General features: G+C 41.5%; 1 protein-coding gene across 6 annotated transcripts; it reads left to right on the top strand.

The window, feature by feature from the left end:
• Nucleotides 1-229: 229 nt before the first annotated feature.
• Nucleotides 230-25,043, top strand: SLCO1C1 (solute carrier organic anion transporter family member 1C1). 6 transcript variants are annotated; one of them, XM_071422072.1, is made up of 15 exons: nt 230-445; nt 4,557-4,702; nt 7,550-7,691; nt 8,572-8,704; nt 9,416-9,537; nt 9,858-10,004; nt 11,071-11,169; nt 12,385-12,630; nt 13,480-13,644; nt 15,293-15,488; nt 16,453-16,618; nt 17,359-17,543; nt 21,572-21,636; nt 22,803-22,920; nt 23,940-25,043. In XM_071422072.1, exons 2-15 carry the CDS (start codon nt 4,574-4,576, stop codon nt 24,160-24,162), a joined length of 2,136 nt encoding a protein of 711 aa, XP_071278173.1. In that variant the 5' UTR covers nt 230-445; nt 4,557-4,573; the 3' UTR covers nt 24,163-25,043. The 6 variants fall into 6 exon arrangements, with proteins under 6 accessions (XP_071278173.1, XP_071278175.1, XP_071278171.1 ...); XM_071422074.1 differs by having other exon boundaries at nt 313-445; nt 4,557-4,694; XM_071422070.1 differs by lacking the exon at nt 230-445 and adding an exon at nt 452-1,239.
• The last annotated feature ends 1,636 nt before the right edge of the window (nt 25,044-26,679 follow it).

Below are 26,679 nucleotides of genomic sequence, written 5' to 3'. Positions count from 1 at the left end.
AAATAGATTTCCAAGTTTCCAAACCAAAGAAGGATACAAGACACTTTAAAGTACAAAATGTGAATTAGGTGTAGTGTAATAAAATTCCAGCCACATTAAGAGCCCAAAATGGAGAAATAATGAAGGGAAGGATAATAATTTGTATTAAATCTAGGAAAGCAGAAGCCTACTCTGTGTTTGGCTGTGTGAGTGAGGTTTTAGCTGCCATGGGAACCTGCTGTACTGCAGAGGGTGGGAGGGAACGAGAAGGGAAAAGGAAGAAGAATTTTAAGTTTAATACCTTTTCTGTTTATATAATCAAAGCCTACAGGACAGCAGAAGACAGGATTTACAGCCTCTTTTAGCTCAACAAACTACAGAGGGAGCTAGTCACATTCCTCACCGTTACCTAAACTTTAAAATAAATGTTTCAGCAGCTGTGACCTTGTGGCAGGTAAAACTCAGGGTGGGAATGAAGTCTTCAAAATTTTCCTTTTCTTTCCTTGTGGCAAAGGACTTGACTGAGTGTCCCATATATTCTGTCCTCCCCCTTGATGGATATTTTCCCTCTGTTGTTTTTGTTGGGCTTTTTTCATGTTGACAGGGACATTGCCCTGTGGATTTTGGGCAGAACAGGAAGCACCAGGGACTGGATAAAAAGTGTTTGTGAATCTCCTGTCCACCCTCCAGCCTGTCTTCTCTCACACACTCCCCATTTTCTTTTTTTTTTCCCCCCAAGTCCATTCCCCCTTGAATTCTTCTGTTTCCTGGAATTAAGCAATTAATAAGATCAGAGTTTTGGGTTGTTTTTTTTTTTTTCTCTCCAGAAAGCTTTGTCACGTGCCTCATCAAACTTACAGCAACTTACAAAGAAAAATACCCCCTGGGAGCTGTTTAGGTGCTCCTCATGATTCCCATCAGGGCACCCAGCCCCTTTGCTTTGCTGGTGTGCCCAGTGTCCTGGAATTGATAGGAGGGGACAGAGGAAGAAAAACCTCAGCAGGTGGGGGAGGAGGATGGGGGGCAGACAAATTGCAAATGCTCAGGCAAAACAAGAGACGAGTTCCCCCACCCGCATTCTCTTCCTTTCTCTACCTCCAGAATAAGATGTACATCCACAGACAGGGTCATTTCTGAGAGGAGGTTTTCCCCTCCAGTTTTTCCCTTTTCTGTGCATGCCAGTGTGGGTTTGCATGAGCAGTAGAGGAAGCTTACCTATGAAAACTGGTGGGCACCATCTCTGGGGATTCCTGCTGCCAGGTAAGATTTGGCTTTTCTGCTTCTCTTTGTTGCTTGACTTTTCATAGAGGGTGTCTCTTAGCTGGGCTCATGGGTGAGCTGTCTGTGTGTCCAGCCAGTGCAACAAGTGCAGCTCCTGTGCCTGTCTAAGGCTAAGGAGGCTTACTGCAGAGTGAGGGATTTCCCAGAGGGGGAAGGATGTTCTCTCACTGCCTGCACTCTGCATGAGTGAAGGGGCACTTCTGGAGGTGTCCCAGCCTGCTGGGTGTGTGCTCAGGGACAGGGCTGTCCCTGGAGCTGACCCTCAGGCACAGGTGCCCATGCCAGCCCTCGGGACGTGAGTGCCACCAGGCTGTGCCACAGGTGAGCTCCTGGGAGTCCTTCTGGAGGGATGGAGAGCAGGGAGGGCTCCCACAGCCCAGCAGCTGAAGGCAGAGATGGAAGGAGGGGTCTGAGCCCCAGCTGTGGGCCCAGAAGAGTCAGGAACAAGGTGTGAGCATGGCCAGCAGCTGTCCTTCAGGAAGAGTGTCACCCACCAGACAGTGTCACTCAGCTGTTACAGCTGTGGTGAAGCACAGCTGGAGTGCTGCAGTGTGTCACCCTGATTTTTTAAGATTTTCTAAGCCTTCTGATGTTTACATTCTTGTAATGAACTTTCTCACACACTTTCTGTAAATAACTTATTGTATTGCATTCTTTTATAGAAGAAGAGAAATTTGATAGACTGTTGGTTTGTCCAGTGTCATTGGAGAGATGGGTGGATGGGTCACTCAGGGACAGAGTTTAGTGGTGGACTCTCAGTGCTGGATCTACAGATGGACTCAATGATCTCAGGGGTATTTTCCAGCCTAAACAATTCTATGATTCTATGGTTACCTTTTTCTGGCATTCCTGCCATGTTTGGAAAGGAAGTGTTTAGACATTCTCTGTCCTCATCTTCTGTGTCACCAGAGAAATATGGTATGATGACAACCTGAGGCCATCCTTGGATAGAACCAGAGATGTCCCTCACCTCCCACTGGAACTGACAGTCTATAAGGAATAGTCCCACTGTAACACCAACAGTGCCAAAATAATTTGAGTGGCAAATCTGTGATTACAGTGAATCAGTCCTGTGTGTTCTGGTTTCACCAAAGAGGAAGGATCAAAACCAATGGTGCAGCTGGCTGTGGTTCAGCTGGGCACATTTCTCTATGCTTTGTCTTGTGTTAATTCTTCCATCAGAGGCATTGTCAGGGCAACCAGACTGATGCTCTGAGATACATGGCTGCAGGTGGCTCTGAAAACTACCAACCTCCTTAAAGCCATGCCTCAAGAGCAGCTAGGGATATATTTAACCTGCAGATATCTACATATATATATATACCTGGGGATATATTAAAACCTGTAGATATCTATCTATCTATCTATCTATCTATCTATCTATCTATCTATCTATCTATACACCCGGGGATATATTAAATCTGTAGATATATATATATATATACCTGGGGATATATTAAATTAAAACCTACATGGATATCAGGACTTCCTTGCACTCTTCAATTTGACGGTGAGACAATAAAAGTAAACAATTTTTATGCTGTAATAATGTGAGCATAAGTGTTTCAGCTCTGCTGTCCACTTGAGATTTGTTTCAGCTCAGTGGAACACGAGTTTGCATGCTGCTGTCAAGCATCAGTTTATCATATTCCACCACCTCCACACCACCACAGCAATTTTTTTGTGTTCTGGCCAATCCTGCATGTGGGGTGCAGTGAAGGAGACCCTCTACACCTCTGCCCATCTTCTCTAGCTGGAAGATGCTTTGCTCAGAGACAAGGACAATTCATTGAGCTGTGGTGCATATGTTTTCCTTTTCCAGGTTTTGGGGCTTTTTCATTCCAAAATTGCTGTAAATATGCAGAGCATTTCAAACCTTGCAGTAGAGGCTATTTGATGTGCTTACATGGCAGCACACCTCATGTGATTGTCATAAAAGGATTTATGCTGTGAGGTACATGCTGGTTTTCCCCATTTTACAGGTTCAAAAGTGGGGTTCAGGTTCAAAAGTGTGACTTTTCCCAAGATATAAAGAAAATCAGAAGCAGAACAGGAATAGATGCAATAAGTGTTCAGCAAGCACAAAAAAATTATTTTTTTATTGCAAAAAACCTCTATACTCTTAGTGCTGATAAGGAAATACATTAGAGTTCCTGTCAGGACAGTGTGAAATGCAAACATTTCTCTTATATATAGTCACAGCTCTTATTTCAAATGATGGAGAGATCTTGGTGAAAATTGTGGTGCCACAAAGTCCTTTTGTCTTGTTGATATAAGAACAGAGCCTAAGAACAAATATTAGCATCTAAAGATACACTTTTGTTATTTTCACCTGTATTTCTGGTCAAACAGGTGCCTCTTTGGGAAGCCATGAAAACACATGCATCCAGAGGTATAGACATAAATCCATACATATTTTTAACTTGTGTAAGATGTTTCTTCAGACAAACATGAGAGAACAGGAACTTTTCATATTTTCAGGCAGCAGTTCTGTAAAACATAGGACTGCCTAAAAGTGAACACAGAAACCGATTTCATAAATATTTTCAGATCTGATTTAGAGATTGAAATTAAGAACAAAGTAGTGCAGTATGTAACTAGAGATTTAAGAATTGCTGATACCTTTTGTTTTCAAAGTGCAGTATTTAGTTTTTCTTTACTTCTTTGTATTTACCTGCAAAGAAGCAAATTCACATTTTCCCTGAAACAATTGACCACTGAGCCCTAAGACTCTATGTAAAATGGTAAAGGGAACTAAACCTCTTTATTCTTGTGTAACTCATTAGCTGAAATCAGACGATTAGAGCTAATGTTTCCATCTAAAACAATTCAAGTGCCTCATTAAGGGGGATAGATTTCCTTTGATCTAATTAATTCATGTCCCAGATATATGGGAAATTCAGAGATCAGTGCTGAGAAATCTCTGCAGGCCTGGTCACATCCAGAAACATGATTTTACATGTAGCCTTCAGAAATGTCATTTAAAATGTTAATGAGCCTTGTTTAGTCTGCTGGCAATGCTTGGCCAAATGCTTAATGAAATCACATTGATGATAGCCAGAGAATGAAGATGATGGCTGTTTGCTGAGTATGATTTAATCTCCATTATTATAGGCAAGTGGATTGCAAATTTCCATAATTAAACATCCAGTGCACTGGTCAGATTCTGTTGTAAAGTTTGGTAATTGCTGTTGTTGGGAAAACAGTCCAGCGGGGTGTTGCTGTCACATGATGAGCTTTTGAGGCTGAGCTAATGGGATGCCCTTTTAAAGTGTTCTCCATGTTTTCTGCTTTAGAGGCAGAGGATACCATCATGGAGGTTTCATCCAAGGAAAATACTCACTTTTTCTCAAACAACACAATCTTGCCCATGGACCGATCTTCATTCAAATCTGAATCATCTGCATCCAAGGAAAAGCAGTCATGTTGTGGAGGTATAAAGGTAGAGTAAGAGCTTTTGCATATTCCAGTAGGGACTTAGAAAATCTCTCTTTTTATTTTATTTTTTATTAATGATCCTGTTATAAATTCTGATTATGTCATGCTGAGTCAGGAGAAATTATTAGATACATTTCTAAGTCACAAAAAAATCTACAGATCTGTATTTGGCTAATGTTTGGCAATCATCAAATATTATTTTTTGACTGAGACTTGCATATTGTGAGATCTTCAAGACCCATCCTAAAAAGTCCCTCTGTCTTCTTTATTGCTCCACCTGAAGTTGAGAGCAGGACAGATAGACAGCACAGGCAGCTGTCAGTGCAGATTGCTTTTTTAAGATAGTTGCTTTTTTAAAATAGTTGGTTTTTTAAGGTAGTAGCCATGGCAGTCTGCTGGGCTCTCCAAACTAATATTGTGTTATGGTCTGTGTGTTTTGAGTGCTGTATTATTAAAGCATGATTGTAATGCTCCTTGTTCAAGGGAACTCCTCATGAGGTGACTTTGAAATGAAACTGCAGAAGTGTTACTTCTTTTTTACCAGTTTTTCCACACCTCTCTCACCCCCAAGAAGTTTTTCCTGGAGCAGGGAGGTCCCTGCTCTGAGCCTCGGGATGTGGCTGTGCCTGCCTGGTGGGAGCTGCTCGGGACAGGGGGGCACAGCAGCCAGCACAAAGCTCTGCCTGCTGCCTCTGCCCCTTTTCCTGACACTCTCCTGGGTGAGGTCACAACATCACCATGCAATGGTGAGATGATTTGAGTTACATGGAAAATGAGTCTTTGGCCTTGGCCCATTCTTTTCATGGTGCACAGTCTTTGTTTCTGTTGTTTTTTCCACTCACTCAAACACACGTCTACTTTCAGGTGTTAATCCAGCTCCAGCCAGTGAAATGAGCAATAGTTACCCTGAAGTCTATAAATTTTGAATGGTTTTGTTTTGAAATGGAAGATGAGTTGTTATTAAATAAATTTTGTACCATAATATAATTCTATTGCTTCTCCATTTGCTACAATGATAATCCAATCCCCTCAATGAATAAAACTTCAGTCACACATTAGCCAGTCAGGAATCAGTTTATTAGCTCCGGAAAGAGAAAAGCAATATTATTTCAGCTCAGTTTCTTTCTCCTTAAAGTTGTGTCTTCTAGGAACCCAAACTGATATTACTAATGTATTTCTGTAGGAACTTAGAAAACCTCTCTCTTTTTTTGGTGAACTAACCCTTTTTAAGTTCTGATTAGGTCTTGCCGAGTCAAAATGAAATTACTAAAGATATCTCCGAGTCATAAAAAAGTCTGCTTTGGGTTTTGCCTAAAGTGTTGAAAAAACAATATACAGCTACAACAGGTTGTTTTTACCAATTATCAACCTTCCTATGTCTTAAAATTGCCTTCATTAACCAGAAAGATGTGGTGAAATATCTGTTTACAAGCACTGACAAACCAGAGAAGAATGTGAAATCATGTGTACCCTCCTGTCCCAGCTCTAGCTGAGTGTCTTTCCACTACTGCACACCTGGGACAGAAGCAAACCCAGTAAAAAAATTTGTTCCAAAGACATTTAGAAGCATTTCAAGTTGTAGTTTACCTATGTGCTGTCACATTGCTATTTAAAATCCAAGGGCATAAAAATACAGAAAATGTAAAATATTATGATAATATTTGTACTGGAGAGTCTTTTGAGAGATGCTGCTGTAGGAAAAAAAGACCCAGAGAGGGTTTGTAAATGTTTATTTACCCACAACTGTTTCTGAAGGAGGGATAACCAGCCCTGGATAAAGTGACACAGAGATATCTTTGAATATACGTGAATTTGAATCCAGCAGTGATGTTATTGCCACTGTGCCTTGTCAAATGAGATTTTGTGAGACTTGCACTGGAGGTGAGTACATTGCTCAGAACACCTGGTTACAGGGAGTGTGATTGTCAGAGAGGATTAAGGAGCTGCACAATGTTCTAGACTCCTACTCAAATAAAACCTTAATGTATCTCTTAACTTCTGGGACTGGGTTTTATACAAAGCATCCATATTTGTATTCATTTTGGGTCAACACCACCTGTGTCTGAAGGTAGAAACCAAAGTTATGGTTTCCATGACCAATTCCACTGTGTGTGATTATCTATGGAGCACACAAGTTCAACTGGGCTGCATTCAGTGAGGGCAGATTTAGGCAATAGATCTGCGGGAACAGAGTTCACTCTGAGGACCCTGCACTCCCACCACAGGCACTTCAGACCAGCCCTCATCTTCCAGGTTAATTTTGTGGGAAAGGGGCTCAGTCTGTACCTTTGAAGTACAAACCAAAGCACTGTGAAGGGAGATGTAGTTTAATTTCCAAAGCCCACTGCTGATTCAGAAGGACATGCTAAATCAGATGCAGTGATAGGCAAGAGAAAACTGCAAAATAAAGGGAGGGGAGAAGATGCAAAATGCAGGGTGCACTCTGAGAAAAATGCATGTATTAGTAGAAGAGAGTTGCCTGGCAGGTTCATCTTACAGAACATGTAACATATTTAAAAATGTTCAAAAACTCACCTCCCCACCAAGCCACAATTAGCATTTACCCATATGGTCACTGTGTAAGAAAAAAATCACAGGTTTCTGTCTTTCAACAGAGCAGTAGCTTTGGCATCTATCTGAAATTAGCAATGGTTGAGGGTCAATTCAGTTTTTATCAATATTGCTTATAAGAGATTAACAAATCAGCAATCTAGCATTTACTAAGAAGTAGGAGGAATATTGGTTTGGCTACTTGGCAAAAGAAGAAGTAGGAATGCAGAACATCTTTAAAAATAATTCATATATCTTCTGTACTGCCTGATTTTAATCACTGTCTTTTTTTTTTTCCCAGATATTTCTTGGTGCATTGTCTTTTGTTTATTTTGCTAAAGCACTGTCAGGAAGTTATCTAAAAAGTACTATCACACAAATAGAAAGAAGATTTGACATCCCTTCCTCTTTGGTTGGTGTTATTGATGGAAGTTTTGAAATTGGTATGTGCTGTAGAAACACATTTTTATTTTCAGAAAAAAAAAAGTGATGCAGTTTGTTCTGAAGAATGATTGCATGAATCTCCTTGAAACTTAAAACTGAGCAAGATTCACCTGGTAAAAATAAGTGGGGCTATCAGTATGATTATGTTCAATAGGATAAGGTTGTTGCTAATACAAGCAATCAGCATAGACATAAAAAAAAAAATGGTAAGTTAAGCACGTGGCTAATTCATACTAATAGATATTTTGAGTGTTGAATGAGAATTTTCCTGCACGAATTTCTGCAGGCAGAAATCCACCTCCCCCACAGGTGTTTGTCCTTTGTGATCTCCATTATTATTGGAGCATGTTATTAAGGACTATTAAGCATTATTTTTATTAAGCATTATTATTATTAAGCATTATGTCTATTACTAAGCCGCAGGAGGACAAACCTCTAACAGTAATCTACATTTCCTGTCCAGTCCCTCTCCTTCCCTCTTACACTAAGGTTTCCAGCATGTCATTGTCTCTTACAATTTCAGGTTACTGAATTTATCTCATGGATGTTCTGTGGACTGTGACACTCACAGGAATGAAATCTTAGCCTAAGTGTGTACAACTCAGTTTGATTCCTCCTTTTTCTGCCTTTCTGGTTATTTGCTCTCTTCAGCTGGCACAGGCTTTTTCCTCTTTTCCAGCTGTTTATCCACAGCTTTATAGTTTTCCTAGCACAGGAGGCATTGGACTCCTGCAGAATGCCTGGAAAAGGGAGAAAGTCCAACCCCACCAGCCCTGTCTCCCTGAAATCAGTGCCTGTGTTACACACTGGGAATTGTGATTTTAGGGGATCTCTTATCAACAAGCAGTAAAACTCAGTTTTCCTTTTGTATTCTCGAAGGGAACCTCCTAATCATAATTCTAGTGAGCTACTTTGGAGCAAAGCTTCACAGGCCAAGGATAATTGGAGCAGGCTGCTTAATTATGTCAGCTGGAACATTCCTAATTGCAATGCCCCAGTTCTTCATGGGAAGGTAAGTGCAGAGTGATCCCTGTTTTCCAGCTGGGCTGTGCTCACTGAATGGCACTCACTAAATCATTTAGGCATTGGTTATGATGAAATAAATAGGCATATGGGGATGCGGTTGCTTAATTTAATTTTTTTTTTTGGTGAAAAGATTTATTACTGTAGAGCAAATAATTATTTCTTTTTTAATTATTAAAAATATTGTTTATCATTAAAAATAATTCTTTATTTTATAATTTATTACTGTAGAGCAAATAATTTAACATGTATACTCTTTTCAGTTGTAATCAGCTTTTTTTAAAATTAGTCTCTGATTTTGACTGGCCACATTTTGTTGTGGTTTAGGAATTGTTGAAATGACAGTAAAGAAGTCATGACTAAACTCAGAAAGACAATCTCAGCACAAGCCAGAGTATACACCAGTGTTTGATAATCTCTTAGTCCAAATTCATGTATCATAGTAGAGCAAAGTGCCTGTTAAACTGAAATTAATCACTGATGCAAAAAGAACCAACAGAACAATATTCATGTACAGCTGCAGTACAAATAGAGCTCTGTTCATCCCCTGAAAAGCACCACTGGCAATGGATCCAGATGGATTCTTATGGATGCAGATGAAATTTGCATTTAAGTGCTATAGGCCTATCTGGTAGTTACAGATCTGCTTGCTTTTTCCTATCAGTACTTACGCATAAATACAACTTTGTTTTCCAAACAGATACAGGTATGAAAGATTCCCTTCCACCATAAATTCCACTGTCAGCCTCTCTCCATGTCTGCAGGATAAAAGCCAAACTCCACTCTCAGCCCTGGAGAAATCTCAAGCAAAAATAAATGCAGGTGAGAATTGTCTCTGTTAAATCCTGGGGCTGGTAGTGCTTGCTGTCATTAATGTTTCCCATATCCTTCTGTCAGGAGATCCCAGTTTTGATTAGAAGGAAGTGAAAGAGTTTTCTAAAAAGAGTTGTGGTGGCAAATTTATAAAACCAGCAAAATTGTCCTGTCTTTGAGGCAGCTCATGCTAAAAATTTTTCTACCTTAAGCTATTTCACAGTTTTCCTACTGTTTCTCCCACAACAGAAGTATTTTAGGAGCCCTGGGCTTTCAGTGTCAAACTGCTACTACAAACACATGGTTGCTGTCTCTTGCTGTGCCCACAGGGTGTGAGAAGGAAGCAGGCTCTTCCATGTGGATCTATGTTTTACTTGGAAACCTCCTGCGTGGAATAGGTGAAACCCCCATCCAGCCCCTGGGAATTGCATACATTGATGATTATGCTGTTGAAGAGAATGCTGCCTTATATATTGGTAAAATAAATATCATTCCTTTTTCCTCATGGATTTTCTCCCCAGAGGAGAGAACTGAATAGTTTTGAATAATGGAATGAATGTTATTGAATTAACTTGCCCTCATTGTTTTGTGTGCATGATTTCCAATATTAAAGTTTATTTAACAGTCATGTACACCCAAGGGACCAAGTTCCCATTTAATTATACCAGCACAGTTCCATTATCTTAATTTGGTGAAAGAATTTGACCTTGGGTTCCTGCTGTTACCCTAATCTTCCTAATTCTTCTGGATGTGGGCTGCTGAGCCTCTGTGCACATTCAGTTCTCTGGAAAGTGATACAAGCAGGCTCTCTTTTAAGCACTTAAAATAGAATTTCAGTGGGCACTCAAAACATTCCTCCAGATTCATGTAGGATTATAAACAATAGTACTGAAGCTTTAGGAAGTTGGGATCACCCTTTTTTTGTGTTCATTGTCTGATGGCTGTACCTGAAATATTACCAAAAAGTCCTATCTCACCTGCTCTTGACAAGTTTCCAATCAGGCAAAAGGCAAAAAATCAGATTCTCTCTGTAGAAGATTCCCTCTTCCCAGATTTCCAGGTGAATTTTTCAAATTCAAAGTATTCAGAAAGTTTGGCTCAGGGTATAGTGAAACATATTAACAGTGGAAACCAAAGTAAAGGGATTTCTCAGCCTGTTCAAGGCCTACCTCAACTAAAAGTGATCAGTTAACTTTAAAAAAATTACATTTGCTCCCCAGTTACTGTGATCCTGTCAGCTAAAGCATTTCTAGCAATTGTAGGTTGATGCTGCTGTTGAGTTCAGGCCATTCCATTTGCTGACGTTTTTTCCTTCAGGCTGAATGTAACTTTTTAATTGGATAACAATAAAAAGTGTCATCATAGTGGGGAAAATGACTTTTTTTCTTCTTGGAAATATTTCAATTTGTGTAACTGTGTCTTTCAATATTTCAATGTGTGTCTCTTGCTGCCCATCACATTCCATAATCTGCTGTCAGATGCAGAAGAACCAGTGCCCTTTTTTAGCTCAGGAATGTAACAGTGCCCTGTTTTCCCTTCCAGGCTGTGTGCAGACAGTGGCAATTATAGGGCCAATATTTGGCTTTCTCCTGGGATCCCTGTGTGCCAAACTTTACGTTGACATTGGCTTTGTGGATCTGGGTAAGTCAGAGCACTCGGGCTTTACAAACCCAGTCAGGGTTTTTAAACATAGGCTCCAAAATGCCTATTTTTGGCCAAGAACTCTCTGGTTATCCTCTAGGCATGAGGGGCTAGCAGGGGTAGAGTGAGCACTCTGTGAAATGAGAAGGATGACAGCAGTGTAGGGGACAGATGACAGCAAAATGGGCTGGCAAGGAGGATGGGGGTTGAGGAAGAAGGAGCTCTGACTCTTCCTCAGCCCCAGCAGATCTGCAGCTGGTGCATTCAAGAGATGCTCTGCTAAAAGGTTCTGGGGAGATCACAGGAGCCAGGAGGAAAGAGGACTGAGGCTCAGGATCCTGCATGTGCCTTTTTAATATTTGTTGCCTAGAAACGTGGTTTGGCAGGGGGCACCACCTGATTGCTCTTCTTCAGAGAAAACAATAATAAAAAAATAGGAGGAAAATAGGTTTTTTCCTGAGGTTTTTGTGCAGAACAGCCTGGCTGGGAGCAGGTGAGTGGCCACCTGGACTGCCACAAGTGCTGGTGCTGGCAGCATCTCTGGGGAGGTGCAGGTGGCACAGCAGTGTCAGGGCCAGACTGCTGCTCTGCCCCAGCAATTAGTGAGTCCTCAGCATGTCCGCATAGCTGCTCCTGTAAAACACCCACAGTGACACAGAGCACAGCTGGACCTGGATGGAAAAGCCACACTGCAAACCCACCTTCCTTATCAGCAGCACATATCCTCCAGATGTGTTTATTTGATATAAAGGTCTCCTCGAGCCAGGTCTCATAAGCTCTTGGAGACCTATGTCATACCCAAGATAGCTCAGCCACCTCAGATGGCATAAAATCAGCTGGATGGCTTCTGTGGCAGTGTTGGAAACAGAAAAGTTTTAATAAAAGGCAAAATAACAAAGCTCTTTACAGAGAAAAAAATGAGCCTGGTGCAAGAGGCTCTTGCTCCTGGTAAAACACCTCACAAAAGCCATTAGTTTCTTTGTTCTCTTCTTTTTCTAGTGAATTGCTTAGGCAGGACTTTTTGGTTTCTGTCCAGTTGGCTATCCTTAATTTTGAGGTGACTCCCAGGTCCTATGATTGTCTTTTTTACCCAGTTGAGGAGAGAAACTTCTGGGCTTTTTTTCCTTTTTTAGGAGACAAAGGACAGTTTTGTCACTCCATAAACAGGGTGCACATTCCTACATTTATTTGTTTCTTCTCTTCCCCTTTCTGCAGACAGCGTCACCATCAGCCCCAAGGACGTGCAGTGGGTGGGGGCGTGGTGGCTGGGCTACCTGATAGCTGGGCTGATCAGCATCCTGGCTGGCATCCCCTTCTGGTTCCTGCCCAGGCACCTGCCCAGGCCCGAGGGCAGGAAGGACTCCAGCACCTCCTCTGAGCACTCCAGGTTCATCACTGAGGACAACAGGGACCAAGGCACATCCTCCTGGCAGCAGGCGAAACTTGCAGAGATGGCAAAAGGCAATTCACTTGAGTTTTCTTGCTGATTGATCCGTTTTTCTCTCAGAGGCTTTTAGACTTAAAAATGTTATACTTTCTGAGTCCTTATTTTAATGGTCTCAGAATTCTATTTTTCCCCTTTCACTCTCCAACTCCATAGTACACACAAAAAGGTCTTGTCAATGTTCCCTGGATTTGCAATTGCATGAGAAATGGCTGAGATTCGTAAAATTACAATAGAGGCCCAGCACATATCATGAAGCTCTGCAAAAATGTTAGTGATTGTTGCAGAAGCGGTGCTCAAAAAAACCCAACCCTTTTTTTTTTTGCTAATTATTTTTTTCCTGTAAGTTGATGTGTTAGGAAAACAAGTACAATATCTGATTGGAATATAGATGGGCACAGAGCAGGTACAGTTTTAGAGGAGGCAGTCTGGATTTAGACAGGAGCTGGTTTGCACAATTTTATTTGCTTGGCCATGCTTTGCCAAATGCATTTTCCCTCAGAACTTGAATCTGCACCTCAATATTTCTGTGCTTACTGTCAGCTGTGCTGAGCACTCTTTGCCCCAAATTAAGCTAAACACTGCTGTGGCTGTTGAGGACACAGAGGAACCAAATCATTCCTGGTTTATGGTGGAAAGAAGGTATTTAAAACAAGATATCTCTTCTGGGGAATTGATGCTTAGTGTTTTGCTCCACTGTTTCTCCGTCCAGAAATGAGGGAGCTGTTAGGAGCATCAGGGAACTTAACAGATTCCCTCTGAAATGTTTTGGGGTTCTTTGGAAGGGGCAGACATGTTACAAAGCATTATTCCAGCAGTTATTCTCTCTCTGGCCTGCTTGTTATTTCTGCTCTTTTGTCTTGCAGACTTCTTGCCATCACTGAAGAACCTCTTTGGGAATCCAGTTTACATTCTGTATTTGTGTGCAAGTATTATTCAGTTCAATTCTTTGATTGGCATGGTGACATATAAGCCAAAGTATATTGAGCAACAGTATGGGCAGACATCTTCAAAAACTAACTTTGTTATAGGTAATGCTCTATCTGCATCTTGATATCTTTAAAATGGACATTTTAGGAGTGGCATATACATATAGGAAAAATCATATTTGTTTTAGGGTATGATCATTTCTTCTTCCTTGTCTGACTTTAAGTAATAGTTCATAGAAGGTAAGTTATTTCATTTCTGCTTCAGCACCAAATAACTCTGAGTTTATCTATGCAAGAGTTACTGTAAAAGTTTACGCGATGTGATATCTTAATTCCCATTTCACTGGAAATTTGAAAAGTCCTTCCCCTTCCTTTCCCTTCCCCTTTCCCTCTACATCATATGTACATACATAAAGTATGTACAATGCAAGAAAATAATGAGGAAATAATTTTAAAACAGTTTACATAAATTTATCAGAGAGATCTACTGCCTTGGTGGCTTCCCATTTATTTCAACAAAACAAAGATCTGTTCAGTGAGTGCTGTGGATGACACTCTGAAGAGATTTGTGTTAAATGAAAGGAAGACAAGTCATATCCCTTAGAGCACAAGAGAGAGAAGCTTCTTCAGCCTTTGGATACAGAAATCAACATTTTTATAGCTGACTTCAAGAGGGTGGACTGGACTGCCCAGCTGCTGAACCTGCATGTGGAGTTCAGCTCCAGAGGTCCAGGGCTTCAATAGCATTAGCAGCAAAGAGGTTTACATCTCCCCAGCGCAGAGGGAACTGCCTTGTTCCAGAGCAGCATTAGTTGCACAGCAACAGAGGTCTATATGTGCAGAAAAGCTGATATGATCCATTGTGCTATGTTAATTCCATTCAAGATAGAAGCTGGAATTTCCTGGCACCAAACTCGTCAAAGCAAGGAGAAATCTTCAAATATAGTTGATGGCCAAAGAAAGTCCAGAAAACAATCCCTACATTCAGTGTAGTACTTCTCATTGTATTTAAAGATTTTCTGGAGCTAAGCTTTCAGGTATGTGCAGAGTGAGGATTAAGAACCATTGGATTTCTCTGAACACTGGGACTATATCCAACAGGGAGTGTGTGATGGCTTGGTTAGGGGAGGATCCTGCTGAGTAGCTGTCCCTGCAATAAGGTGATTTTAATTCTTCCTTCTTCTTTCTCTCCAAATCCACCCCTCCTAAGGAGCCTGAGGGCTGACTCAACCTCACAGTGCTTATTTCTTTTTCAAACATCTTTTACTCTTTCTTCTTCTTTTTTAAAAAAACAGTTTCTATCACAATCTCTGATAGATATCAAAAATTTCAGAGCAATTTGAAGCACTAAAAAAAATTTAAAAGGCAGGTCTTGCTCTGGCTTTTGTAACATTAGATAAAACTAAATTTGTCCTCTAGGAATCAGCAGATGACTCCACTGACAAACTAATTGTGGAAAAAAACACCTAGCTTAAGGAGTTGGAAGAGCATTATCTAAACTTTAGCCATAATCTCTCTGTCAATGAACCAGCAAAGAAGCATGTCCTTGGGAGTAAGTTTTTCAAAGCTGTCCCAGCACCTTTGTAAGACTCCAAGGATCACTCTAAGTCTGGACAAAATAAAATTCCCTGACTGACGATTTTTTATGTTTTGTTCCTTCATCTGATTGCTGCAGCTGTTTTTGTGGCTGACAAGGTTTGTCCATCGAGCTGGGGTCTTCATTAATACAGATTTTTCTGTATGATTTCAGGTCTTATTAACATTCCTGCTGTAGCCTTTGGCATATTCTCTGGAGGACTGATCATGAAGAGATTTGGAGTCGGTGTTGTGGGGGCTGCAAAGCTTTCCCTGGGATCATCTTTCTTTGGTTACCTTTTGCTGCTCTCCTTGTTTGCCATGGGCTGTGGGAACTCGGAGGTGGCTGGACTGACTGTGTCCTACCATGGGTACGCTGGCAGGGAAGAAAGGGCTTCTGCAAACCCAACTCCTTCCTCATTTTGTTTCACAAAGTAGATCTTGTTGAAAAGAGAGTGGCTGACCTGAATGTGCTTCCCAAAAATTTGATTCAAATCAATGGAAACCACTCCATTCCAGTGGGTGTTGTGTCATGACCCTCTCATGATTGTGGCATAAACCAGTGGGGCTTTTATCACGAGTGCAGATTATTTTTCTGATTAATTTTTAATTATTATTGCCATGGGACCCATCCTATTAGCCCAGTGATTCCTGGAAATGTGAGTAGCTCAGCAGGGGGGAAGAGATTCAATTAATTGTTTCTTGCCTTTGTGTGCCACTGAACAATGAATGGCATTTAAGAGCCTTTGAACTCAAAACTTAAGGATTCATGGATTAATCATAAGGTACACCTGAAGCTAGCATTTTACCCATGCTATTACTCTGTAAAACTAACTTTTTGGGAGGAGTTTCCAGCACTGACTCACAGCAGCTGCTCCACTAGTGTCTGATGACTGAATTTGACAGAGAGCTGTCATGCAAGGTATCAGACACTCAGTTTGGATGAATCCCATTCTGATCAGCTCCTTACTAACTTCTACAGAGACCATTTCCCCTGAGTAACTCACTCCCTTCTGTGCCACTTGGGTAGTTGTGTTAAAGCTGCACAACCAAAACCTTAGAAAATCTGAGAAAATGCGTGAATATAAATTGGTAGCTGTCCCTGTAATGAAGTACATACTGTCTCACAGTAGGTGGTGAGATAGTGTGAAAACCTTTGGATAACAGAGAAATGAGGATTTACACTGCCGTGTGGGTGTGAAGAGACAGCCTTTAATGGGCTACAGAGGGAAGGGGTGGCCAGGTGCTCCTGGCACAGAGCATCGCCCCGCAGGTGATTGTGGTTTCCTCCACATCTGCTGGGCAGCTCCTCTGCAGCTTCTCTTTTTTCCATAGAGCTAAACCAATGAGTGACCACGAGCAAGCCCTGTTTTCAGAGTGCAACTCAGGCTGCTCCTGTTCCAGGAACGACTGGGACCCCATCTGTGGGGAGAATGGAGTTACCTACGTGTCCCCCTGCCTGGCCGGCTGCCACGCATCCAGCGGCACCGGGAAAAACACCGTAAGGCAACCCTGCATTGCTGTGTGGGGTGGGATCTTTATATCTGATACAGGGTGTGAGAAAATCCTTCATTTCTGTGAGAGATGGGGTCTTTAAATCTGATACAGGGTGTGAGATAATCCTTCATTTATGTGTGAGGTGGGATCTTTGTATTTGATAGAGGGAGTAAGGCAACCTTCCATTTCTGTGTGAGGTGGGATCTTTATTTCTGATACAGGGTGTAAGACAATCCTTCATTTCCATGTAAGGTGGGACCTTTCTTTCTGATACAAGGCACCGGGAAAAATACCATAAAATCCTTCATTTCTGTGTGAGGTGGGATCATTCTTTCTGATAGAACCAGGTCTGTCAAAGTGGATTTAAACTGAGCACAGCACATCCTCTTCAGCCCTGAACTCCTTTTTAGCAATCTGGCATTTACATTTAAAAGTTTTTCACTTTGCTGTTGCCAGCAGAAATCACAAGCAGAGAATGTTGGAGGCTTTTTTTTTTTTTTTTTTTTTTTTTTTTTTTTTTTTTTTTGAGCTTTTGGCTACCAAGACTGGTGGAAGAAACCCTAATAACTAGATTCATCAACAGTAGATACTTTATCATTTTCTCCTTCATTGCATACGCCTTTTCCTTTCGTAAAATATTTCCCACTTTGGACTTAAACTTTCAGCCATCCAGAATGTGCAATTCCTGAACATCCACTTCCCCACCATTTAGGTTTTAATACACTTTTGCCTGCTCTCTTCCAGGTATTTTTTAACTGCAGCTGTGTGGTGGGAACCTTTGAATCTTCACAAAGCTCCTCAGCTGTGGTGGGACCGTGTCAAAAAGGAAACGAGTGCCCCAAAATGTTTCTGTATTTTCTAGTAATATCAGTTATCACTTCATACACTTTGTCAGTAGGTGGCACACCTGGATACATACTGCTCCTAAGGTAAGGAATAATTCCTGCTGGCATTGCCAAGTGTTTTCAAAGTGTTTTGACACGTCACTGGTACTCCCTCCCCTCCTGCTATTCCTAGTATTGGGAAATGTTTTGCAGCTATGCAAGATGGCATATTCCATATAATTGTAGCTCCCAGATTTTTCTCCTTGTTTTAACAATCATTTTAGCATGAGATTTTTTTTTCCCCTATTTCCTAATCACAGATTTATTGAATGCTTGTCCCAGTGCATATTTAACTGCTGGAACTATTCGTCCATCACTGTAAGCTTTGAAGCTAATTTTAGCAAGTGCAAAAAGCATTTAATACTACAAGTGCCTAATCTGGATTTTTGTCAGCTACTTGCAATGTTTGGATTCCAAGTCCTGCTCTGCTCTGTTTTGGAAACCTTTCTTTCTCAGTTCCTTTTTCCAAATTATTTCCAGATGGGCACATTCTACTTCTCAAACAAAACAAAGAGTAAATCCAGTCTAACTAATCTTTAGTATTATAGCTGTGTTTTCTTGCTCCCAAATTCTCCTTGGTTTTGAATTCAATTTTCTGGACCAGGCCCTGTCTCATTGCTGGTATCTTTATAGCATATGGACAATGCCAGTATTAGAACTGGTTGAACATAAGCTTTATGGAAAAACCTAAATAAAGAAATGTGACTTCAGCTAGGGTTCCATCACAGTCCTTGAAGCAGAATAAATATTCACACAGAGACTTTCAGAAATGGCTGAGGTGAGGATCCTTCTCCACTGCCCTGCACAAACCCTGCCAGTGAGGTGTGCACAAGCTGCACAGCTTTCCTCACACAACTTGCAGGGTTACCACTGAGTGCTGCAAAACCTCACAGCATCTCTCTCTCTCCCCAAGGTCTCTCTCCAAGAACAATCACACTGTAATCCATTTTACACCATTTTACTGAAGCTCCTGCACAGCTGAGCTGTCCCTGTGCCAGGATGAGGATGATTCATTGTGGTGGTGTTCACAGGGGTCCCAGGACGAGGGAAGAGATGAGAATCTTGACTGCATGTTTCATTAATCATTTCATAAAAATGATTAATTATTTTATTATATATATTGTATGAAAAGAAAATTATATATTAAAACTATACTAAAGAAAGAGAAAGAAGGCATCAGAAGGCTAGCAAAGAAAAGAATGGAATGATAATAAAATCTTGTGACTGACCAGAGTCCCAACACAGCTGGACCTGTGATTGGTCACCAAGTAGAAACAACTCACATGAGACCAATCAAAGATGCACCTGTTGCATTCCACAGCAGCATATAATTACTGTTTTTCTTTTCCTCTGAGGCTTCTCAGCTTCTCAGGAGAAAAAATCCTAGCAAAGGATTTTTCAGAAAATATGTCTGTGACAGTTCATAAGTGGAGGGCTTGCAGCAAAGCCTTCAGGGTTTGTGCCAGATTTCTCTCTGTGTTTGCTTCTGCCACGTTGGATAAATATGGGCATAAGGCTGTGCAGGAGTGCAGTTCCTTTCCCCTTTCCCTCCACGTGAAATCTTCCTTCTATCCATAAGGCACATAGTGGAAAATGTGCAGATCTGGTACCACACAGGGCCTCAAAATTGTGGTAGTCAAGCTCAACCTTCTGCTTTCTTCTTGTCTCCACTGCATAAAAAATGGAGTGTTTGGGAGATGTTAATTACTGAGCACGTGCAAGCTCAAATCCCACAGAGCTGCCTGCCCTTCTCAGCCATAAGAACCTGCTCTTGGGGATCTTACTGCTTAATCAATTCAGTCAGAAAAGCTTAGAAAGGTTTTCAGTTACAATACTACACCACATTGTTATATGAAATCAGTAAAACAGTTTTATTGGTTCTGCTCCAATGCTTTTATTGCTGTTGAAAATCATTTTACTTTGAGAGACATTTAAGAGAAACTGAGAAGTCATGTTTTTTCCTGCTGGATTGGAGGCATCCACCTTTGATGTGCAGCTTAGTTTCAATTTCAGTAAGTTCAATCCTTTTTTTACTTTTTTTTCTGCACTGCAAATGACCTGTGGGCACAACTCCACTTTAGGCTCATGCTTACTTTTGTCTTTTTTGAAATCCATCACTGACTGTCTTTCTCAAAAAATCTGGCTGAATTGAAAGTGTGCTTCTGTTACCAGAAGGAAAATAAATTTTCCTTGACACAAATAGTCCCAAGGTCAAGTTGCAGGCTTCATTAAGTATTTTTTTCCAATGATCACTTTTAAAAATTATTCAGCATTCAGTCATCTCTGTTAAGATTCCAGCACTTAAGCAAGCTGATGTTTTCAGATGAGCAGCTATCACTGCACCTGCCATGGAGGACAAATACAGCTAAATCCCTAAAAGCCTGTAAGATTTAGTGACATTTACTCTGATGGTTTGCACACTGAAGTCATTGAAATATGCTTACAGCTGGTGACCAAATCATTTCTGAAATGTCATTTTGGTGATATTAGTGTAATTACAGCAGCCAGGGAATTTCGAAAGCCCTGAGGTTTTTGGGAAAAAAGCCCTGCAGTTCAGATAGCTGTTGTTCAAGCACCAGCTATTAATAGCAGGACATTAGGCAGTGAAAAGGAAGTCTCAGATCTCCCTAAGAGGTCTGGCTATCACTCAGCTTCACAAAGAGCTCCTGTTTCCTTGCAAAGACAATACAAAGAATAAAACAATTTTTTTTCATCTGAGAGTGAATATTTTTTTGCAGGATATAAATCCTGTGAAACACATATCAAATATCCAGTTATTGGTTTTATTTTCCACTTTTTGCTTTCTATGCCCTCAGATTAGTTTAGGAGGACTCTAGGCTGAGGAGTGCTTGTGTAGCAGGTGTCCAGTAGGGTAGCAAGACACTGTTCTTCCAGGTCAAAAAACAGGCATGCCCTCATAGATGGCAGTGCTTGTATAAACCACAATCAACAGACTGTGTGATGATAATCCATGGCCAGGGCATTAGAGAATAACGTGTGGAAAACCACCCCTGGTGAGAAGCAATAAAGTTTGTTCTGAAATGTCTTCATTATTTTTTTATACATATTCCCAATTACATTAATTTTTGCAGGAGCTGAGACTGTATCTCCAGAGTGCTATGTTCATCCACAGTGACAAATTGAATTTCAGCCCAGTTCATTTTTTATTATTTGAATATTTATTTAAATATATTTATTATTGAATAGAATGACAGTGACAGAAGTTTTATTAATCACCATATTGATGTACGTGTTACCTCGCATACCAAGAATTCCTTGTTTGACCATGTGACTCGCACTACCCACTTGCCAAAATCAAACATATATCCCGATTTGTGCTGTAATAGTCAGTCTGGTAGGTGCTGGAGGAGCAGCAGGTTTGAGCAGCTGCTGGGGCAGAGGTGATTCCTACAAATCTGAGAGGCTCCATACACACCCTGCTGCCAGCAGGGTGGGAAAGGCAGCTTTTCCCCTGCCCATCACCTCTCCCTCCCTCCAGGAGCCAGGATGATGATCCAAGGCTGGAGCAAGGCTCATCTGGAGCCAGAAGAGTTGGATGTGTGTGTAGGACTCACCCTGCAATCTCAGCAGGCTCCAAATGCAGATGGTCTGCCCTGTGAGAGAGTGGCCTGGAGGATTTGCCTTTACAGGAGGTGTGATCCTCATCTAGAAAGGGTGCAAGGAAAAGTGAGTGCCTGAGTACCTTAGACTACTAGCCTGGGACTTGATCCTGAATTTCAGGGAGTGTCTAACTGAATAAAGCCATCCAGTGGATGCATATTTCACTAGCAGTTTTCTTGTCAACTGTGTTAGTAACACCTAAGTGCTGATATCATCTGAAAATCCACAACCATCTTAAAATGTGATGTTGAATATAGATGTTCAGAATTCCTAGACGCTGTTCTGGTTTTATCACCTTTTTTACATATTTTTGCAGTTTGCTCAAAGTCCATGACATGAAGGAGGAAAAGGTCACATTTCTTTCCTTTCTCTTGCTTTCGATTTGTGTTCTAATTAGATACACCCGATGCTTTATTTCTAGTTAACACCTCTTTTATTATTATTATTTTCAGGTGTATTAAACCCCACTTGAAATCATTTGCACTTGGTATCTATACCCTGGCAATAAGAGTACTTGGTAAGTCCATTTGTACTCCTGAGTCAGTTTTAATTCACTCCTCACTAATCGTTTATCTTAGAATTAAACTTTGGTTGTTGGAAAGAACAATGTCTATCTGCAAATAGATATCGTATGATTTTTTTAAAAAAAGTTGGAAAAAGGAAACTGCTTTGTACTTCATAAATCAGATTATTATATCTTAGGTATAATTAAAATACACAAGGACAATATTTATAGAGATGTGATCCTGTAGACTATGAAGCCAACATTAAAATTACATCTTGTCTCCTTACTCAGCAACAAGTGTAATAGAACAGCTGTGGCTGAGAATTTGTGATTGCTTTTCAGGAATACATTCACAAGTTTCTAAGGGAATTAATGTGACTGACTACAGGTGTGCCTGGGGGTGGGGTTCACTGCAGCCTTGTGGCAGAGCCACCTGAAATGAAGGGTAACATGAGATGCCAACGACCTGGAAATTCTAAAATCCTCTAGGTCTTCATGAAAAAAAAAATCAGCAAGAAGCAGGTCACCTATTTACATGAGCAGAGTTAGATGAACTGGAAATTATATCAAAGCAAGCTGTTGGCTTCTTTCTTACACCTTTGCAGGCCAGGATTTTCTCTCCAGGGTTACATTCTCCTCCAGCACCCCAGGTGACACAGAATGCAGGGTGTCCCCATCAGCACATGAAAAAGGCTTTTCATTTCCATCAGCCCCAAGAACTGCAGGAGGTTTGCCCCTGCCACAGTAGGATCTCAAGATACTTGGGGGATTCCTGCAGCCCCACTGCAGGCTCCAAACCCCACTGTCTCTGTCCCTTCTCATCCCCACCCTACACCTAGGCTGAACAGGCTCCATTGCTCTCAAGAAAGGAGAATTATCTCCTACTTTTTTTCCCCAGAGGTGTCCTGCAGGGTGAGGAAACCAAACCGTGGCCAGAACTCCTTCCAGGGACTTCCAGAGGCTTTTTGATGTTTTGTCATGTTTTCCTGGCTTCCCACAGGGAGGAAAGGGTGGTGTGTGCCTGGGCAGCACAAGGCACGTCTTCCCCAGCCAGCGTGCAAGTGTCCTTGCTGTTGGAATATATTATTGAATGTTCTGTGTGAACCTGCTTCTAGATCGAAACTGATCACCCTGGACAGTAAATTTCTCACCTCTGTTTGTTTGTTCAATACACCCAGCGGGTATTCCAGCCCCAGTGTATTTTGGAGTAGCCATAGACACCACTTGCCTGAAATGGGGCAGCAAAAGATGTGGGGGAAGAGGAGCGTGCAGACTCTATGACGCCAGTGCACTCAGGTAATGCTCTTTTCCATCCCTTCCTTACCTTTTGTTCTCAAAGTACATCTAAACCTGGCACTGGTAGCAGAATTTCTGTTGGAAAATTTGAGTGAAAGATCTGAAACTGAATGAAAAATTCTGACTAACAATATTAACAATAATGCTCACATTTCATTCCTTTGATTCAATCTATTTTTGGATAGAAGGGGTGGATCATCTTGTTTCAGTATCAGCTGTAAATAATTGTCTTTTAATAAGTCACAAAAAAAAAGTTGTGTTGAAACCTCAGTTTTATGCTAAAGCTTCCCTCGGCTTTCAATATCTCTGCTGTCATAGTGTATGTGTAAATAAGTTATTAAAGCTAATTTTTCTCCATGCTGGAGCTGGATCTAAAAATGGAAGGCAAAGGTGCCACAAAACATGCTTGGCTTATCTAGAGGCTTAAGTGCAGAATTATCTTTATCAATTTATTGCTAGAGGACAGTAATTGTCTGAACTGCATTTGTGAAAGGCTTCTCCAGAAATGAAGAATGGAATTACAGTGGTAAGAGGAAAATGGGAGAACAGGTTGTCCCTTCTCCCACCACAAGGAAAATAAACATGAGAGAAGGGTACATCTTGTTTTGAAAACTTGAAGGAAAGAGCAAAATCTCAGCTGGGACTCTTTTTGCTAATAAAACATTATGATGTTATTGTTGCTGCTGTTGTTGCTGTCATTATGCCTGCAAAGCAAAAATGCCATCAAATGGTCTTGTCATCACTGGTACTGTTTATATATTAAAAAATAGAGTAACTACCCCAAAAATATTAGTGCTATTCTTACTGAGGCACATTGGGGTGGAGGTCAGTCAATGCCTGAGATGCTTTCTGGAGCACAGAGCACTCTCCACCTGATCTGGGTGAGCTGACAAACTCCCCTCTCCAGGGTCATCCCCTTGACTGAAGTGTCCTTACCCAGCCTTACCTGATGAAAAGATGAATGTGTCCTTGATGCCTTCTGGTCGTGTGTTGGCTCTGATCAATCATTTCTCTCTCAGGTATGTGTACCTGGGGCTGACTTTGGTCTTGGGCACGGTATCCATTTTCTTCAGTGTTGCTGTCCTTTGGGTTCTCCGAAAAAAGTCATCTCCACAAGATGAGACCCTCTCAGCCAACGGGGAGAGAGGCGCCTGTGGGACAAAGAGCAAAAAAGATAATTTTGTCAATAGTGACCAGTTTATTCAGTCAACTTACTGGCCAGAAAAGGAGACCAGGCTTTAGGAAAACTCAGATCTCCACCGTGCTTTTACCCAGTGAGTGGTGTTCCAGGCAAAAATCCATCATCAGTGAAGCAGTATCTTAGTAGCCGCCCTGAAAATGTTCATCCTCTTGAAATTTTCACTGTGAACCCCAAAAGCAAAGACCACCAATATTTTTAGCACGTGAACAGCTCTGAAAACACTGCTCACCCTTTTTTTCTGCTGAGTGTGGGGATTTCCTACGGCTGGGGAGGTGCATTGTGCCTTCACCCAGACCCGGTTTTTGCAGCTGCCCCTCAGCTCCCTCCCACCTCGGGAAGCTGCCAGAGCTGCTGCTGCCCCTCGGTGTCCCCCTGGGTGTGAGGGGCAGTGGGGAGGCTGCCCTGCAGCTCCCTCTGCCATGGCACCAGCCAAGGGGGGCACAAAACCTGACTTGGCCACCTGGAGGGTGCAGGGATCTCCGGCACAGAGCCCGTCCTGGCCAGCAGCAAGGCACGGTGCAGAAGGAAGGTTTGCTGGGAGGAAAAATCAGCCACGGGCTCTGGGCACCTCATGGGTTCCATCCATAACACCTGGGATGTCAGTGTTGTGGTTTGGAATCCATTTTCCAGTAGCTTTTGTTGCAGCACAATGATCAGCAATAGAAGTTGTGGTTAACCATCAGCAATAGCAGTTGTCCTTACAAAGAGGCCACAAGAGTACCATCCAAAGGAAACTGGGATGAAAATAGAGCTTTTTTTAGATCTCCAGCAGTTTCTTGCTACTTGCTAGTACTCAGTGTACTAAATAATTCCATGCACTTTATGTTGTAATAACAAAATTATGCAAGATACGTATGATTTTTATTTTAAAAAGCTATGACAAGACAGCTTGGGAAAAATAAAATTAAATTTAATTAAAAGACCAGGTGACTTGGGGCTTTTCCTTTTAATTTATTGTATTTTCCAGCTGAAACTAAGATATTTCTGGGGCTTTGTCAATATTTAATATTAATTATATTTGGGGTGGAGAGTGCAAAGGATAGCTGTTTAATGTGAAAAAAATCTCAGGAAAGCTTGCACTGGAAAAGATGATGGTGGGTCCACCGGGATATCCTTTAAAGCAACCAGAATTTTTGAGCACATGGTGAAAGATAGGCTTCATCCTTCACCACAATATTGGCCGAACAAATCCTCATCCCATCATTTGTGTCCAAGCAGTGACTGTAGGTACCCTGCTGCCTCTCCTATGAGGTGCATGAGGAGGGGCACTGCATAAGAGTGGGATTCACTGGGCTTTATCAATGATCAGTGATCAATGTCTGTCCTGTGCCATCAGGGACCTACCTAATCCACTCAATAGCAGCACCAAGAAGGATGGTGCTTAAGCACCAAAAATCTGCAGAAGGTAAGGCTTTAAACCCATTACTAGGGAAAATGCATTTGTCAGAGGAAAAGCCAATGTCACCCAGATTTGCCTCATGGGTGAGTGTTTGACAGTGGCCTGGAATTTGGAGAGCCAGTCTCCTGTCCCAGATCTTTGTCCTCCCAGGTGAGTGTCAGAGGTTATGGGCACTGAGGTCCTGCACATTTGTGGCTGTTCACACTGGGCTCAATACCACTGGATATTGAACTAAACATAATTAAAATAATCTGAAGATTTATGAATATGGGACTAAGGCAAGAGTTGTGGTTGGGGTGAATCACAAAGAATGGCATTCCTATCTCAGGTGGCATTCATATTACATCATCATAAAAAGAGCACAAAATGTCAAACTGCACCAGCACCCAGGAGTAAAAACAATGCTGGGAGCCTCCCTTAGCCCCCCAAGGAGGGCACTTCTCATAGAACTGAGCTGTCACATCCCCTGAGAGAAAGGAGGAACCCATCTAAAGTGCACACTGGGATAGAAAAGGAGAGATATCTGCATTTCACTCAGTGCTTAATGTTGTATGAGTGTCAAAGCAATGGGGACAATTCCTGCTTTGTGGATCAGTCCTGGTGAGGACACTGCCACTCACCATCTATGAAGCTGTCACAGGGCCAGGAAAATTCACTGATTTCACCTGGGAGAGAGAAAATTTTCTTCTCAGGAGCTGGAAAAGTGCTGTGTGTGGATTCAGTAGGAGAATGATGTCGATAACACACTGGTGTTTTGATTGTTGCTGAATTGTGTTTACCCCAAGTCAAGGACTTTCCAGCTTCCCATTCTCTGCCAGTGAGAAGCTGCACAAGAACTGGGAGGGAGCATGGTCAGGGCAGCTGGTCCAGACTAGCCAAAGGGATATTCCCTACCCTGGAATGCCATTTCCAGCGTATAAACTGGAGGGAATTGACCAGGAGGAACCAGTGATTGTTAAGGAACAGACTGGATATCAGTCAGCAACCATATCAGGCATCAAAAAGTTGTCTTTCTGAGGTTTTGTTTCTCTTTCTTTTTTTCTCCATTTTCATTGCAATTATTATTATTCTATTTTATTTTATTCTAATTATTAAACTGTTCTTAACCCGTAGGGTTTACCTTTCTTTTTTTTCTTTTCAATTTTTTCAATTTTTTTCA

Source organism: Agelaius tricolor, unplaced genomic scaffold (assembly GCF_023055355.1).
Source record: "Agelaius tricolor isolate 1412-34295 unplaced genomic scaffold, bAgeTri1.0.p SCAF_3, whole genome shotgun sequence".
NCBI classification, from domain to species: domain Eukaryota; kingdom Metazoa; phylum Chordata; class Aves; order Passeriformes; family Icteridae; genus Agelaius; species Agelaius tricolor.
This window is presented reverse-complemented; position numbering and strand designations above follow the sequence as displayed.